Genomic DNA, 16,744 nt, shown 5'->3' on the forward strand with positions numbered 1-16,744 from the left:
TAAGAAAAATTAAATAAAGCCAGTCAAAATTGTTTGTAATCCGGCCATCAAGTTGATGTAAGGGATTCATAACAAATGTGTTATATGGGCTTTAAGATTTGTGATAATTTTATGTTTTTTTATCAGTTCTCTGATGGAGTTTCCTCAACTTGGACAAATGTTAATGTGAAAAACATTTAGATGTGTCCCTTTCACAATTACTAACCTTAGAACTATTTCAAAATAAGCACATTGTAAAACAAACAGAAAGTTACTGTGTATTTTTCACTGCCATTGAATGAATAAAATGAGATACGTCTATTTATTTAATTTTTTAAATGTAATGTTTTTGAGTGCTAAGAATGAGGAGTGAAGAAAGATAACAACCACATATATATGTCTCAATAACAAACTGTGTTTAACACCTTTACATATTCTTTGACATACCGGAGCCCATGCAAAATCATAATCAATATGAAATTTAATGGTTTCTGTAGGAAGCTAGCTCTTTATATAAATATACCAAAAAGAGCTATATTGTGTAAAGAGTCCAGGTATCCCCTACTAGTGCACAGGGCTTTCTTTAACAATCCCAAAGTGATCTTGTTGTGGTAGTGTGGTCGAGCAGCCTTAGGCTTATCAAGGAGGAGTGTTAGACATGTGTTGCATACACACAATCAATAAATGATGCACACACACTCAATAAGGAAATCCACACCAATTTCGAAAAATAGCACAAATGACACCAAGGAGTTCTGGGTAACTACTGTCAAATGGCAGTTTTGAAGAAAACAGGTAAGTACACTTGTATTATCTCTAATGCAGTAATGTTATCCTATGGTAATAACATATACTGCATACAATACTTAGCAGCGACTTACAGGACAAATCTTCTGGCGTTAAGGTACGTTGGGGGCAAGGCCCAAGGCAACATCAACAGGTCAATTGGGAGGCTCAGGGGTGTTGAGGTGGTTTTCGGCATCGGTTGGAGTCCAATCCAGGGAAACCCTAGCTGGGGTTAGACTCAGAAGGGTATCAGGACCTTGCTGACACCAATGGCCCACTTGGACTCGGGCTGGGGAGCACTGGTGCAGTGGTGCTTTTTGGTGTTGGGTTTTTGGAGATCCAGAGTCCTCGCAGTTCTTCTTGGATGCCAGCAGGGGAGCAGCTCTGCTACTTCATGGGAGATCCTGGCTGCTTCTTGAAATGCTGACAGTCCTCCCAGGCTTTTGAAGGCAGAGCAGCTGCAGGACGCTGGGGACGGCGGGCATCCTGGCAGGGTTGGAGCCAGGTAAGTTGCTTATCCTCAGTTCTTGCTTTTCACTCCTTTTTGGTGTTCTTCTTCTTCTTAGGTCAGTAGAATCTGCATTTCTGGTTCCTGGGGCTACCCTAAATGCTAAATGTAGGGGTGTTAAGCGGTGTGAAGGGTGGTAGCCAATGGGCTACTTACCCTTTGAGTCACTACACCCCCTATATCATCACTTCCTGTGGCAAATCGGCATAACCTTGTCCCAGAGTTCCTAATTGTGCCATCACCAAGATGGCAGAACTTTCCTAAGGGGGCACATCAGTCAGCTCACCTTAGCGGTGTGATAAGCTAGGTAGTGCACCATGCGTCCCTGGTAAATTTCTCACCTGTCCTGTTGTTAAATAGGCATAGGGCAGGGGGAAGGCATTTCCTCTGTCTGGGGAAGCAGTAATCACATATCAAAGACAGCAGTGGCCTTTGAAGCCTCCGACCTTGATATGCTGATTACTCAGCCCTTCAGTTTGTAGGAGGTGACAACACCTCCGGCCAGAGCAGGCATTGGGCTCTCACCTGCAGGGGGTCAGAACTCGGTCTGTGGTGGCAGGCTGATCTATACCAGTCAGGCAGCCCACCAGAGGCTGGTAGGTTTCCAGGGGTACCTTTGAGGTGCCCTCTGGGTGCATGTATTAATACATTTGCCACTGGAATCAGTGTGGGTTTATTCATACAAGGTGTGATACCAAACACCAAAGATTCCAGTGAACCATTATGTAGCTGGGGAACTCAGTTTTACCAGTGTGCAGCACATGTACCTAAAATGGCTTCCCTGTTCACTTGTGACATCTAAGAATTGTATCATGCAGATATGACCACACACGTAGTATAGTGCACCCTGCCTTAGGGCTGTAAGGTCTGCTGTAGGGGTGGCTTACCTTTACTGTATGCAGTGTCTGTAGGCATGGCACACAGTGATGTATGCCATGTCGTGTTTCCACTTTTATCTGCACCAAAACACGCAGCCTGCAATGGCAGTCTCTGTGAGTTAGGTGAGGGGTCCCTTAGGGTGGCACAATACATGCTGCAGCTGTTAGGGACCCTATTTAGTACTCCTGCCCTGGGTACTTGTGGTACCATTTATTAGGGACTTAAAAGGGTGGCAAAGGTATGGCCAATTAGGGGAACAATAGTACTGTTTTAGGGAAAGAGACCTGGCACTGGAGACCTGTATAGCATGTCTTGTATGGCAGTTCTATTAGGTCTGCTTTAACACTTTACATAACAGTGAGTACACCATATTCCACACGAAGATGAGGACATACAATAGAGTGTGGAAAAAAATCACATAATAAAACACCTTATAAAAATTATAAAAGGTCAGGCAGTATACATTGATCACAATCACCTTTGGGTCATTAACCCTTATTCACGCTCTGAGGAATGATGGCAAGGAGATAAATAGTTTCTCAACCGGGAAGCATTAGTGAGGACAATTTACAAGGATTGTATACATCGCTTAAAGGGGGGGGGGTGGGGGGGAAAGGAAGACCACAAGAAAGTTTCATAGAGTAAAGATTATTAAAAGGGAGACCACGAGAAAGTTTCATAGAGTAAAGATTATTATTTGTAAGTAGTTGTATCAGCACTACAGTACAATTGTACAGAAAGTAACCATAACACACAAGTGTGCACTGAACGTGCCAGTGACGGTGAACGGCGCAGTGACACTGGTGAGAAAACAGTGTGAACGGCGAAAAACAAGTAAAGCAAGTTATTGTGTGGTCAATGATACAATGCAGATATATTCAAGGTAGGTATTTCGATTTGGACTGAATTGTTTGAACACATTAACGCCACAGTTTGAGCTGAACAGTCGACGGCGTTTCGACCTGTTCAATTCCAGGTCATCATCAGGACAATGGATACTGGGAGATGATATTTTATCCATGATATTCTGTTAGTATATATATTCCTTGTTTGCTGAATATATAGATATCAGCTATTATTTGGCATGGGACTGTTATTGTGCATTAAATGACAATTCAGGATTGTTCATTATAAACATAACGTGGTGAGTCAGGTCACTGGGTTAAGCTGACCTCGAAAATATCTGTAGGCTGCTGATCACACACTCCTAACACAGTTGGTTAGATGTATATTATAATAATACCTTTCAACAGTGCTAGGATCATGCCAGAGCCCAGGTGACATATGTGATCTTTTACTAACACTTCAGACCAAGTGCTTTTATCCACCCTGTACAATGTGAAAATATGTAATCCCCATGTTCCCACTGCTATCTCAACATCTTCAGGTTAAAATAAATTACTTTCATTTTATTATGTGTGAGGAAACTTTTGAGTCTGGTAGTACCAAACTGCCATTTGGTTGTGTACTTTTTATCAGTAAGTGGACAAGTATTTGGAATCTTCTCAAAGACTGGTTAATCCACACAATTCCTTACTATTTAATTTTTTTAATGGTATTTGCTTTATGAAACCAAGGCATTTAAAAGCAGAATTGTATACAACTTCATAAAAAACTTCAAAAGCAATAAAACATAAGGTACAGAATTCCAGTGGACAAAATTATCATAATCTATTTACTGCTTGTTTTCTTGACATAAATTGATTCTAAATGGCATTGTTTCTTTACCAGCTTAACTAAATGCCAAATGATATGTCAGGCATTTGTCCACATATTCTGCTCTTCACAAGGCATAGAGATGAGCACTCATCTCTTTCTTCAAATAAGGTATCTAAATAAAATGCTGTGCTACCATTAGGGTCCAATATTAAAAAATTAAACTTAGTCTGCTTTAGGGACTGAAAAACTGGATGCATAAAACTAGATTTCATGATCTCTGTCATGAAAAAAGGAATTATAGCACATAGTTCTTGGTAATATGTCATGGTTACAAGACTATAGTAGATAAATGTGCAAGAGTGCCAAACTTTCCATGATGATTACAGACCATAGGAAACTGGGATTTTGTTGTAGTTATCCCCCCACTTTCTGCCCACTTTTTAGCTATTAGATGTTAATTGTAGACTCTATAAGTACTCCAAGGCCTGCTAACCAGACCTCAGTGCCAGTGTACCTTCCCCAAAACAAAGTGTTGTCTAATTGTGTTACAATTGGCTAAGGACTTTAGCACCCCTTTAAATCTCTAGTAAATGGTACCCAATGTACCTAGGGCATAAGTGTTAAAGAGGGTCTAAAGGGCTACAGCATACCTTATGCCTGCCCTAAGGGACCCACACACAAATTCCATAAAGACTGCCATTGCAGGCTGAATGACATGGTGCAAACCATGAGTGAAAACATGACATGGCACACTCCTGTGTGTCATGCCAATGTCACAGCATCTAATATATGTAATTCACCCCTACGCAGGCCTTTGAGCCCTAAGGCAGGGTGCATTATATTTTATTTGAGGACATATCTGCAGGAGCAGATAAGCCCCTGTGATATCTAGTTCTTTTACTAGATATTGAAAGTAAGCAGACAAGCTTACCCAAGGTGGGCTTTGTCTCTGGAGGGTCAGGGGACCACACAGGCACCATTGGCCCACTTCAACTCGGGCTAGGGGGCACAAAAGCAGAGGTGCTTTCCAGTGTCAGGTTTGCAGTGATACAGATTCTTTTGGAGTGACTGTAAGATGCAGGGAAACAGCTCCACTACTCCACAGGAGTTCCTAGGTCTTTGTTGTTGGCAGGCAGTCCTCCCAGGCTTTTGTAGGCACAGCAGCTGCACGCCGAGACAACTTTAGTACAATCTGGCGGGAACAGCAGACAGGTCTGCAGGATTGGCACCAAGTCAGTTGTTCTCCACAGTCCTTGCTTCTCACAGCTCTTCGCTGTCCTTCTTCTTCTTAGGTCCACAAGAATCTGATTCCCTGTTGCCAGGGGCTCCCTTAGATACTAGATTTCATGGTGTTTAGGGGAGTGTAGGGAAGCAGCCAATGGGCTACGTATCCCCTGGGGTCACTACACCACCTGTATGACCACCTTCTGTGGGAGGTGGACATAACCTTGTCCCAGAGTTCCCAATTCTGCCATCCTCAAGATGGCAGACCTTTAAATTTCGTATTCACATCAGGTAGCCCATTTTAGAGGAAGGAACAAGCCTGAGGGTTGACACAACTAGCTGACTATTCATTTTCCGACCTGTCCTGGCGCCAAATAGGCCCTGGTCAGGGTTCATGGGATTCCCTCACCTCTGAGGGAAGCCAGATTTGCATACCGAAGGTGTTGGGTTCTTTGAAGCTCCCTGCCCTGGAATACTAACTTACCAGCCTTCATGGAGGAGGTGTAAAACACCTCCCTCCAGAGCAGGCATTGTTTCTGACCTCCTGTGAGAGTGGCCTTTCAGGAAACTCGTCAAGGGTGGTAGGAGGGACTGGACCAGTCAGCCAGCACACTAGAGGGCTGGTTGGTTTCAGGGGATACCTCAAAGGTAACCTCTGGGTGCATGTATTAATACATCCATCACTGGAATCAGTGTGGGTTTATTAATTTGAGGTTTTCGATACCAAAGACCATATGTTTCAGTGAAGTCATTATGTAGTTGGTGAACTTGTTTTGCCCAGTGTCCAGTACGTACCTTAGGATGGCTTCTCTGCTTGATTGTACTGTCAGTAATTGAACTGGCCAGGACTGGGGAATATCTGCTCATGCAGATATGTCCTCACATGCAATATAATGCACCCTGCCTTAGGGCTGTAAGGCCTGCCTTAGGGGTGACTTACAAATATTACATGTAGTGTTAGGGGACTTGGTACACAAGTATGTGCCATGTTGTGTTTCCACTTTTTGGACCACCTTATCATGCAGCCTAGAGTGGCAGTCTGTATGAGTTTGGTGCTGGGTTCCCTAGAGTGGCACAAGATATGCTGAACCTCTTTGGGACCCTCTTTAGTACCTATGCCCTAGGTACAGGAGGTACCACTTACTAGGGACTTACAGAGGTGCTAAAGGCCTTGTCACCTGCTGTTCAAGTGACCAGTTGTCTTGTTTTGGGGAAAGAACACTGGCACTGGGGATCTGGTTAAAAGGAAACCTGTTCACTATAGTCAAAATTGCAGCAAATACCAGGCAAAATGTGGGGGGACTACTGCAACAAAAACCCACCGACACCACAACAGATAGTTTCTTTCTTTTAGTGAAAGAGATGCCTCAGATTTATTGGGAGAAGGCTTAGCCAATAATGTCAACATCTTGTAAGAGTGATTACATATTTCCAGGGGATCACTCCTCATTGCACAGGAATGAGTACAAACTAACACTAGCAATTAGCAATCCATATCTGGGATATTCTAGAACCATTTCCACATCTGTTCAAAGAAACTCACCATGAACTTTCACTAAATACTCTTGGTCATCATCTCCTGCAGGGCTTGATGCCAAACATGTGTACCGTCCTGTGTCTTCCACCTGTAAAACAACCGTAGGTGTTATTGGACATAATTTCTGGAAAGGAACTATAGAACTCTTGAAATGAGCTTCGACCTGTACATTTCATCACAAAACAAGTGGCCAGAAAACTATATAAATATGTAAAATTAGGGCTTGGTAATGGAGGCGTAATGGTTTGTCTGCATCTGGTATAGCCAGAACTCTTGAAATGAGCTTCAACCTATACATTTCATCACAAAACAAGTGGCCAGAAAACTATATAAATATGTAAAATTAGGGCTTGGTATTGGAGGCGTATTGGTTGTCTGCATCTGGGATAGCCAGAACTCTTGAAATGAGCTTCGACCTGTACATTTCATCACAAAACAAGTGGCCAGAAAACTATATAAATATGTAAAATTAGGGCTTGGTATTGGAGGCGTATTGGTGTGTCTGCATCTGGGATAGCCGAAACAGCAAGACAAACTGTAATAGCAGAGCAAGAAAGAAGCATATTGAATTATTCACAATTCAGAGGTACTAAGGGCCTGATTAGAACTCGGCGACTCAGTTACTCCGTCACAATGGTGATGAATATCCCATCTACTGAAACATAAATCTCACTACATCCTATGGGATTTATATTTTGGCAGACAGTATATCCGTCACCGTTGTGGCGGAGTAACCCTTTGCCGAGTTCTAAATCAGCCCGTGCACCGAAAGACAAGTAATTGGAAATCCTCACAGGCTTGACTGAGTCACATGAGAGTATTAAGGGCATATCTTTATGCTCATGACCCCCATCATGAAGGTAAAGCAAGTAAAAGTTAATACATACCCACACACTTGTGGCCATGCAGAACACCTGGTCCATTAAGGCAGTGATAAGAAATGGATGACGGCTAACCTGTACTGTGAACTGCAAGAACTGAGATTCTTAACTATTTTAACATGACTTCACTTTGTAATAGATACAATGTTATCTCTGAAACTGCTATGCCTATTGGTTTTGGCATTAATACACAACATTCCTAAGCTTGCATGTACAAACCTGTTCACACATCCTAAAGCCTCATAGTGATCTCATTTTAACAATTTTCTGCACATTGTTGGCTATAGGGTTGTCCCTTACTCACTCCACAATTCCAGTCTTATGGAGGCTGTATTGATGTTACCTAGAGCTATGTGTTTACTTTATAGCCATGTATTTTCGCATGTATACACCCATAAAAGTTAGCCAACATAGAACAAATCCTTTTTACACAACCTGGCTGGACATGACAGATTAATTATGTTGCAGCCATTTTGCTTTTCCATTTTGGTTTTTTAATTAAAGGGACCATCCAATGTAGAGAAAATTAAACAGTTCTCTTTAGCTAGTCCTGTATCTAACAATCTCCTGCAATAGGCATTTTAGAATATTGTTTTTATTTGATGATGTTGGATGGGGTTTTGCGATTATTGAGATAGTATTCATTGAATATCCCCTTTAGTTCTTTGTATGAGAAGATGCCTGCTGATTCATTGTATGTTTCTGATGAATAGCTTAATGGGGCCCGAAAACATGGTTGTTTATATATTGAGGAAATTTATTTCTGCAGCAGAAGTGATGTGCTAATCACAAAGTGAGCACATCTAACCAATTGTCCAGAATTCTTAAAACAAGCCCAGACAAAAAAGCATTCTGAAACATGGTGAACTATTCCTTTCTGTGAATAGTAGAGCAGGACAATTATTATTCATCTTTTATGGAGCTCAAACTCGAAGTCCAAATAAATGTATGAATTAAACATTAATGGAACAATATGTAACATGGAACAGGGTTATTTCGAAAGGTGTGTATCCATTACCTGAACACTAGCTATGCGAAGCATTTCGCCACCTCTGAGGATGTGGATATCATCAGTTTGAGGGAGTGGTCGTCCATCTTTCAGCCAGGTGATTTTGGGTGGTGGGACACCAGTAGTAGAGCAGATCAGCTCCAAGGGGTTGTTGACAATCACGGTGATCTCTTCAGGAGAACCTGATCCATTTATATGAGGAGGATCTACAAGACAGAAGTAAAAAGCATGCTGAAAGTTGTTTCTCAGCCGGTAGAATACAATGAAAAAATTACTTTCCAATCACCTAGCAAAACTATTGGGCTAGGACCAGAATCCCCATACTGGACCTCTGGCGGGAGCGCATACCTCTCATTGCACTGCTGGGCTATGCGAAGGTGGTCCCCCCCAAGCTGCGTAAGTTGACTGCGCTTCTGTTGCTGCTGACTAGGCGGCAAGTGGCAATACATTGGCACGCCGCCCGGTTCCACTAAAGGATGCCTGGCTTAAATATGCGGCGCACTGTCAAGATAACATAACAGCATTCTGGGAACTGATGTCAGCGCGATCCCACCCTAGAGACATTTGGTCCCCTCTGGAGAGATACTTGAGCATGCAGGCAAGAGATAATGGGAATGTTGCCCCATGTATGCTGATGCTATTGACTGTGGTGATTAAAACGAGGCAGCACAGAGCTGCTACATGCTACAGTAGTGTCCGTACCATTGTGGTTGGTGCTGTGCTAGCGGGACAAAAACCTGCACGTCTCACTGAGTAGCTGATTCTCCTGCTCTTCCCTCCTCTATTTAAAGTACATTCCTTGTTCTTACTGGATGAGAATTTTACTTCCTGAGATGGCACTAGCTTCACACTATGATACGCCTGTCAGTACATTGCAGCTAAAAGCCTAATATGTCTAATGTCATACACTTGTTGTCTATTACTTTGTATTGCATTTAAAATGCCAAAAAAAAGAATCCCCATATGGCTCTAGATGGTGGAAATATTTATGACTCAATCTACTTCAAACTCACAATTTTAAACTGTGTCTGGAATTCTGGTCAAGATTAAAATGTGTAACCCAAATGGGTTCTGATACTCCAACTCTCATTCTTCCATTGTGCAATCCAGAAAAAGACAAATAGGTGAACATACTCAGTCATGTGGGACATCAATGAAACATCAACAACTAGGGTGCGAAAAACCGGGACATGTAGCTGCTGTTTCTAGACTGAAATCAGATTTGTAAAACATGTTGTTATTTTCAGAACTCAGTTCTAGCTTTGTTGTTTCACTGGGACTTCTTGTCTTGGGTCTTTTCACTGGTTGAAAGCAGGGATAAGTCGTCTGTTGACCAACTATATATATAGAAGGTTATATGTTTTGCAGAGTACTGTCAGGGACAGGCATGGGGCATTTCACTCTATACAGGTTTCTACTTAATTAATCGTTCACGTTCTGTAAATTCTGTAACTGCTGAATTATGCATAATTTCAATTTAATGTGCACCAGCTGCTAACTCTTTCATTTCGATTTATAGACTTGACAATTTGGTAGATGCGGCATGTACTTACATGCATGTACAAGGTCTATGTTTCACACGCATACACTGTCTTATGATTGAATATGTAGCAATGCCAGCAAAACATTTTTATCAAAATATCACATATTTCTATTGCTTCTTTTGTATTTGCATGTAGTCATTTTCAGATGTAAACACTGGTAACAATTTGTACAGACAGGGATTTCTCTTCTGAATCAGTCCTCAGTTAATAATTAACTGATTGATTTTCTGGTCCAACTACTATTAGAACCACAAGAATTGTACACCATTGTCACTTGCACCAATGCCACATTGAGTCATCTACTCAATAAATTTGAAACAGGGTTCACTAACATGAACATTTTAGTTCCAGTTATTTACATCTCACACAAATCTCAGAACAAGCTTCACACCAGTGCTTGCAGTATTTTGATCATCAAAAAATATGATATCCCCATTGCTTGCACAGACAACATTCTGGCTATTACACCAAGCATCCTGGACACCAGCTCGCTTGCTTCGATAGACCTGAGAGACAACGATAGCTGCTGCAACTGCGGCATAGAAAGGGGAGACCTCGCACACCTCATATTTCACTGCACTAAGGTCGGCAACTTCTGGGGGAAGGTGCTCAGCTTCATCAACAAAACCATAGGCTGCAATCTAGAACAAACATTTGTCACAACTACCACGGCACACATAACAGCAGACATCGCCACAAAACAGGATAGAAATATCCTAGACTTCCTCCTGACGACAGCAGTCAAAACCGTACTAACCAAATGGAAGGACACCTCCAAAGCCACATTCAAGAGTTGGCTGAACTGGGTGACTTTACTCAGAGGAGCCGACAACACTGCACTTAGACTCACACCATGGAGGAACCCCAACAGAGGGATGTGGTCAAAACTAGACATATTCCTAAACCCTTACAAACCCCCATAAACAACAGAGATAGGCCTAACGAGCCAAACCAGCTCAACGCAACTCCATGCTAGCCCGGCGCTCATGTCAGTAAACAACGACCAAACACTTCTATGTTTTATGTAACAACCAGACACGCGTCCAATCGCAATAACTTAAATGTTCAATGTTTTATGTGAGCTAGATTGTGGGGCAGACAAGCAAAAACTGTAAAAAAACAACCAACGTTTTGCCCTACACGATTGGCCGTGAAATGTGCTATATGTTTTCTGTCACAGTGACTTTTGTATTATGTAACATGTAAATACCAATAAAAACATGAAAAAAAAACAAACAACAAAGGCACAGGAAGATCAAACAAGCTGCCCAACTGAATTTCTGTTCTAACACCACAATTTGAATGGCTAAACTACATACATTTTACTAACCGAAAATCACATATCCACTACCAGACCACACCTCTTCCACTAAACACACTGATTCACTAGCCCAAGCTTGCTCCACTAGAACATGGCTCTTCCCTTTTTATCACATCCCCACCCATTAGAACACACCTTCTATATCAGTTTACACCACAAGATTCCTCCTACTGCTAGACCACAGTCCTTCATGCTAGAACAAACCTCCTAACCATTTGCCCAACTGTTCTCTCAAAGGATCACACCTCACAAGTCTACTCAGCCGACACTTATTCTACTAGACCAAGCCATCTTTTGTAAAATTAAAATATTCATTGACCGCCCAAAAATATAATGTGTGTGTGCTAGACATTGCTCATGTCTTCTGCTCTTTATCAGCCAGTTGTCCAGATAAGGAAAGACACAAATGACACTGTTGTGGAAGTGTGCTACAACCACTGGTAGACATTTGATAGATACCTGTGGGCTGCCATGACCCCAAAGAGTAACACTTTGAACTGGTAAGGGTAATACTTTGAACTGGTAATGTTGTCCATGTACCAAATAACATCAGGTGGCGATGGTGCTCTGGTAGATGGACATGAAAGAGATGGCCTTGAGATCATATGATCTCCTGTGGAATGCAGTGCTTGATGTGTTGCAAGACTGTAATTTTGAAGTGTTTTGATACTATCTAATGATTGAGTAGCCCAAGGTTTGGTATTAGCCATTGGTGTCTAGTTTTTTTAGGTATTATGAAATATAGAGAATTTGAGGTACTGGAAGTAGTTCTATTGCCACTTTTGGAAGCAATACTTTCACCTCCTATTGCGGCAGCCTTTGAAGTCCCTGGCTGATGGTGTGATAAGGTGGTATGTTTGTCCGTGTGGTGTGAAATTCCTCCTAGCATTGTGGGTAAGGATGGGTAATGCCCACTTGTCTGAGGTTATTCTATTCTTTTTGGGAAGAAAAAACCTGCCCCTCCGTCAGGTGTTGTGTGATTAGGGGTATGGAGAGTAAGTCATTACTTCGAGGCGGGGGACCTCTTGCCTTGAGTTCTTCTGCCTTTCTGACGGCTTTGCCAACAAAATCTAATCTTTGGTTATGGTTGGAAGTGTGCTCTCCTGAAAGGACTTCTGATGCTGAAAGGTACCAATTGATGCTGAAAACCAGGCCAGCAGGTTGGGGTCTAGAGTGCCCCCGTAGCCTCAGCATGTCTTTTGTCTTTTTTTAGCATTGCTTCTACCTGTGAACCAAACAGATGCTCTCTGTCAAAGGGGACATTCAACAGGTGTTGTTGAACCTCAGGATAGAAGCCAGCAATTCTGACCCGGCATGTCTTTGAAATAAGAAGCTAGTATTTGTCACACTGGATGTGGTGATTGCTGCAACAAGCACATATCAGATGTTGGAAGCGGAGATTAATTTCCCCTCTTGTAGCAAGGTCTTGGCTGTTGCACGGCATTCCTCTGGCAGGTTTTATATCAGTTGCTCCATATCTTCCCAGTGATACCTTTCATACCTGGACAACACATCCACTGAGTTGGCAAACAGCTATTGTGTGGTTTTGCTGACCACTACCCTTTTGCTAGTGTCTCTGTCTTTCGACTTTACAAGTATAGTGATGGGTGCATCCCCAGAGCTCCATGCCAAGGCCTTGTTTGTGGCTTTGTGGTTTAAGAGGGAGCTTGGTGGTGCATGTTCTCTTACATACAAGAGATCCTCTGGTAAGACCTTCTACTTTCTCTACCCTCAGGGTCACAACCCTTCTTTTAACTTGACCTCTAAAGTTCTCAGTTACCTATTTTTCATGTCTTTCAGCATTGGGGAAACTGGACTGAGAGTTTAATTTCAGAAAAACTCTCCACCAAGAAATCATCTTCCTCAACCACATGTAACATAATCTTATTGTCAGCAACCCTTCGGATGACTGTGTAATATGGTATGGAGTGGTGGCATCCAGTGCAAGGGGTTTAACGGGAGAGGACTGCAAAGATGGGTCCTTTTGTGGCACTATATTGAAATATTTCCTCGGGTTATCCTAGTCATCTGTAGGAATGAAATCTTGCAATGACTCATACATTGATATTGATTCAATCATTTGTTAGTATGCTCATAGCAGGGGTATGATAAACAGTCCTGCTTTCCTAGAGTTAACAATGCCATTCTGCCAAATTTTAGTTAACGGATTAGTTCATTCCAAATAAAAATGAGTCAACCATAGTTATGAACTATGAAAGATAAGAACTAAATAATTATATTGCAAGATCACCTCTGCCATTTCACCTTCCAACCATTAAGAAGATCTGGGGCCCGATGTAGGTAAATATCGTTTACCGATTCTAAAATACCGAATGTTACCGATTCGGTATTTTAGAATTGGTAAATGATATGTAGCTAATGATTCGGTAAATTTTACTGAATCTGTAAAATTCGGTAAATACCGATTCAGTATTTACCGAATCGGTATTCCAATTGATTCCTATGGGCCTGGAGGCCCATAGGAATGAATGAGAATTACTGATTCGGTAAATACTGAATCGGTAATAGGGGGTAGACCTACAAGGGTGGCAGGGTGTCCCATTGACACCCTGTTGCACCCCTGTATAGTGCATGGGTGCACATGTGGCAGACATTTATATGTCTGCCACATGGCACTGAATAAAAAGCACAAAAATTGCTTTTTAAAAGGTATTCGGAATTTACCACCAACTAATAGTTGGTGGTAAATAATGAATCCTTAAATGTAAAAAGCACTCACTTGAGTGCTCTCTACATTAAGGATTCGGTAATTTACCGATTCAGTATGTTAAGAATTCGGTAATTTACCGATTCCTTAAGTTACCGATTCGGTAAATTACCGAATCCTACAATTTGGCCACCTCTGAAAAGCCTAATTCCGGTCGGTAACGGCCCAAATTTGGTAATTTTGGCTGTTACCGACCGGAATTAGGCTTCCTACATCTGGCCCCTGATCTTTCATTCTTAAAACTACAACTTTCATTATGCTCACATTAATGATAAGATTATTTGGAAACCAATATCTTTCAAGTGTTACTAACTGCTTCTGAGGTCCAACCAATGTCTTATACAGAAGTTTTATTTAAGATATGAACAGAGACATTTCACATTTAGGAAGGAAGTTATGATATCTTCTGGTAAACTAAGAGGATACAATAAAATGAATTTGAACACTGTTGGACAAAAACTTATTTGAATGGTTCTAAATGTTTATTCTACTTGTGCTATGTATCCATTCATTCAGTATTGCTATTTTTCATGTATTATGATAACATTATTTCATATTAGACCAAACACTGTAATAAAGCTCCAATTAATATAATTTTAACCAATGTGTCTATCAACAGTCTGCCACAAACATATGCTTAGTCCCCATATTCATAGGTCTCCAGACAATATATATCAATCTTTAACAATGAGTTGTGGTTCTCATTTATGAAACTAATACCAATCAAGCATTTGTCAAAATCAGTATTATCATATTATTTTTCCACCATTTAAAATAATCAAGCAAGAGTTAAAAATGTCCCCATAGAGACTAATAAAGAAGTGAGTTTGCAGGAAGATAATTCATGCCGATCTTATTTTCAAAATATGGGCTTAATTATTGATCATAACCAATTCTTACATTAGCTTATTGAAAAGCATGATTAAACATGGGCTACAGCAAGCTGCAAATCCTGCTTAATAACTACTTACAGACACCATCTGGCTTTGTTTCACGCCTGGATGGTAGTTGGACAAAATATTGAGTTGTAAATATTGGGATACAAAAATATTGTTTTTAATTATGTTAATATGTTTTAGTTTATATATTAGTTTTATGCGTTATCATTGTGTGTATAATTATTAAGAATATTTTTAAATATAGTTTGTAATTTTAAGTGATTCAGAACTTTAAGTGTAATTACTAATAGTAATTTATACTGTTGTACAAGGTTGCTAGGTTTGCAGGGGTATGGGGTGGGAAGTGGATTGAATAACAACTGATTAACAATTAATGTATAATTTATTTGAATTATTTAATTGATTATTAATGTTGTAAATTATATAATAATTATATTTGCTGTTATATTTTAAGTGAGTACTGCTGGGTTTATCGGGGTATAGGGTGGAAAGTTATTTAAGTAATAAACAATTAACAATTATTAATTAAAGTAATAATTATTTAATTGACTTAATTATATAAATTGTATAATAACTTTATATATTAGTTATATTTTGGTGTGGGCTGGTGGGTTTGTAGGAATATAGGTTGGAAAGTGAATTACATAATAATTATTACAGTTTTTATTTGTTCTAAATTAATAGGGCTATTCAAATATGTAATGTGTTTGAAGAGAAGTACTTTCTCTATTGTTGCACAGACTGGAGTGGGAATAGTAAATTGAATTCCGCCCAAGTCCAACGCTTTCCCTACTGTTGCACAGACTTGAGTGGTAACAGTAAATCTTACCCATCTGAAGTTCACACATTTTCCCTACTGTTGCACAGACTGTAGTGGGAATTGTAAATCTTTCTCCTCCACAGTCCAAAGCTTTCTCTACTGTTGAACATACTGTGTAGGAAGCTGGCTCTTTATATAGTATACCAAAACGAGGTACACTATGCAAAGAGTTCAGGTATTCCCATATAAGTGGACAGGGGATTGCTCTGGCAATCCCAAGGTGCTCTTCTAGGGGGTAGTGTGGTTGAGCGGTTTTCAAACCAGGAAGTGTCGGCAGCCGTTTCGGGACTCGAGCCGAGTCCCAGAAAAAACATTTAGAAACAATCATTGTTATAGCCAATAGGTCTCGCCTTTGGGACCTTATGTGTTTAGCCAGAACTTTTGGCTATGTAGAGCATTGTGGCTGCTGTGCATCATGTTGAAAAGTTATAATAAAAAGTGTTAAGCATTTTTCTTACTTTTATACAAACGAAGACAACATTATATACAACTGAAAAACCTGATTCAAAATTATTTTTTACATAAAAATGTCTTCCATTATATCAGCGGTGAAGAAAGCATCTTTTGTAATTTCGAAGTGTGAAGGAAAAAAAGATTTTAATAGAATCAAAACAAATCTAACATGTTACTTTGACATGTTACAAATTTCCACACAATTTCGTTTGTATACTGAATAGTTTTCTCAGTAAAAATACCTGTCAGTGGGAAAGTTTGTAGCCATTTCAATGAAAATGTTCAGTCTGTAAATGGCAGTGCTACCACATCATGCTTTAGCAATTTATTAGAAGTGAGAAACATAACTGCCCCAGCGCTGATCACAATGCTATTAGTGAAATAAGAGGAAAGTCCTGGATCATGTGCACGCTATATGTGGGCTAGATTATAATTATACATAGAGTAAACGTTTGGTCTATTAAATCAAACAAAAGAGTTTTTTGTACAGCAGACAAACAGAACTCGCACATTTGAA

General features: G+C 40.5%; 1 protein-coding gene across 1 annotated transcript in view; it reads right to left on the reverse strand.

Moving 5' to 3' along the window:
- Positions 1-16,744, reverse strand: part of HMCN1 (hemicentin 1) — a 1,257,483-nt gene that overhangs the window by 375,187 nt on the left and 865,552 nt on the right. The window contains exons 69-70 of the mRNA XM_078642741.1: positions 8,472-8,668; positions 6,579-6,660 (exon numbers count right to left, since the gene is read on the reverse strand). Of these exons, the coding sequence (XP_078498867.1) occupies positions 6,579-6,660; positions 8,472-8,668 (279 nt within the window). The remainder of the gene's footprint in view (positions 1-6,578; positions 6,661-8,471; positions 8,669-16,744) is intronic.

This window comes from Lissotriton helveticus, chromosome 1_1 (genome assembly GCF_964261635.1).
Source record: "Lissotriton helveticus chromosome 1_1, aLisHel1.1, whole genome shotgun sequence".
Lineage (NCBI taxonomy): Eukaryota > Metazoa > Chordata > Amphibia > Caudata > Salamandridae > Lissotriton > Lissotriton helveticus.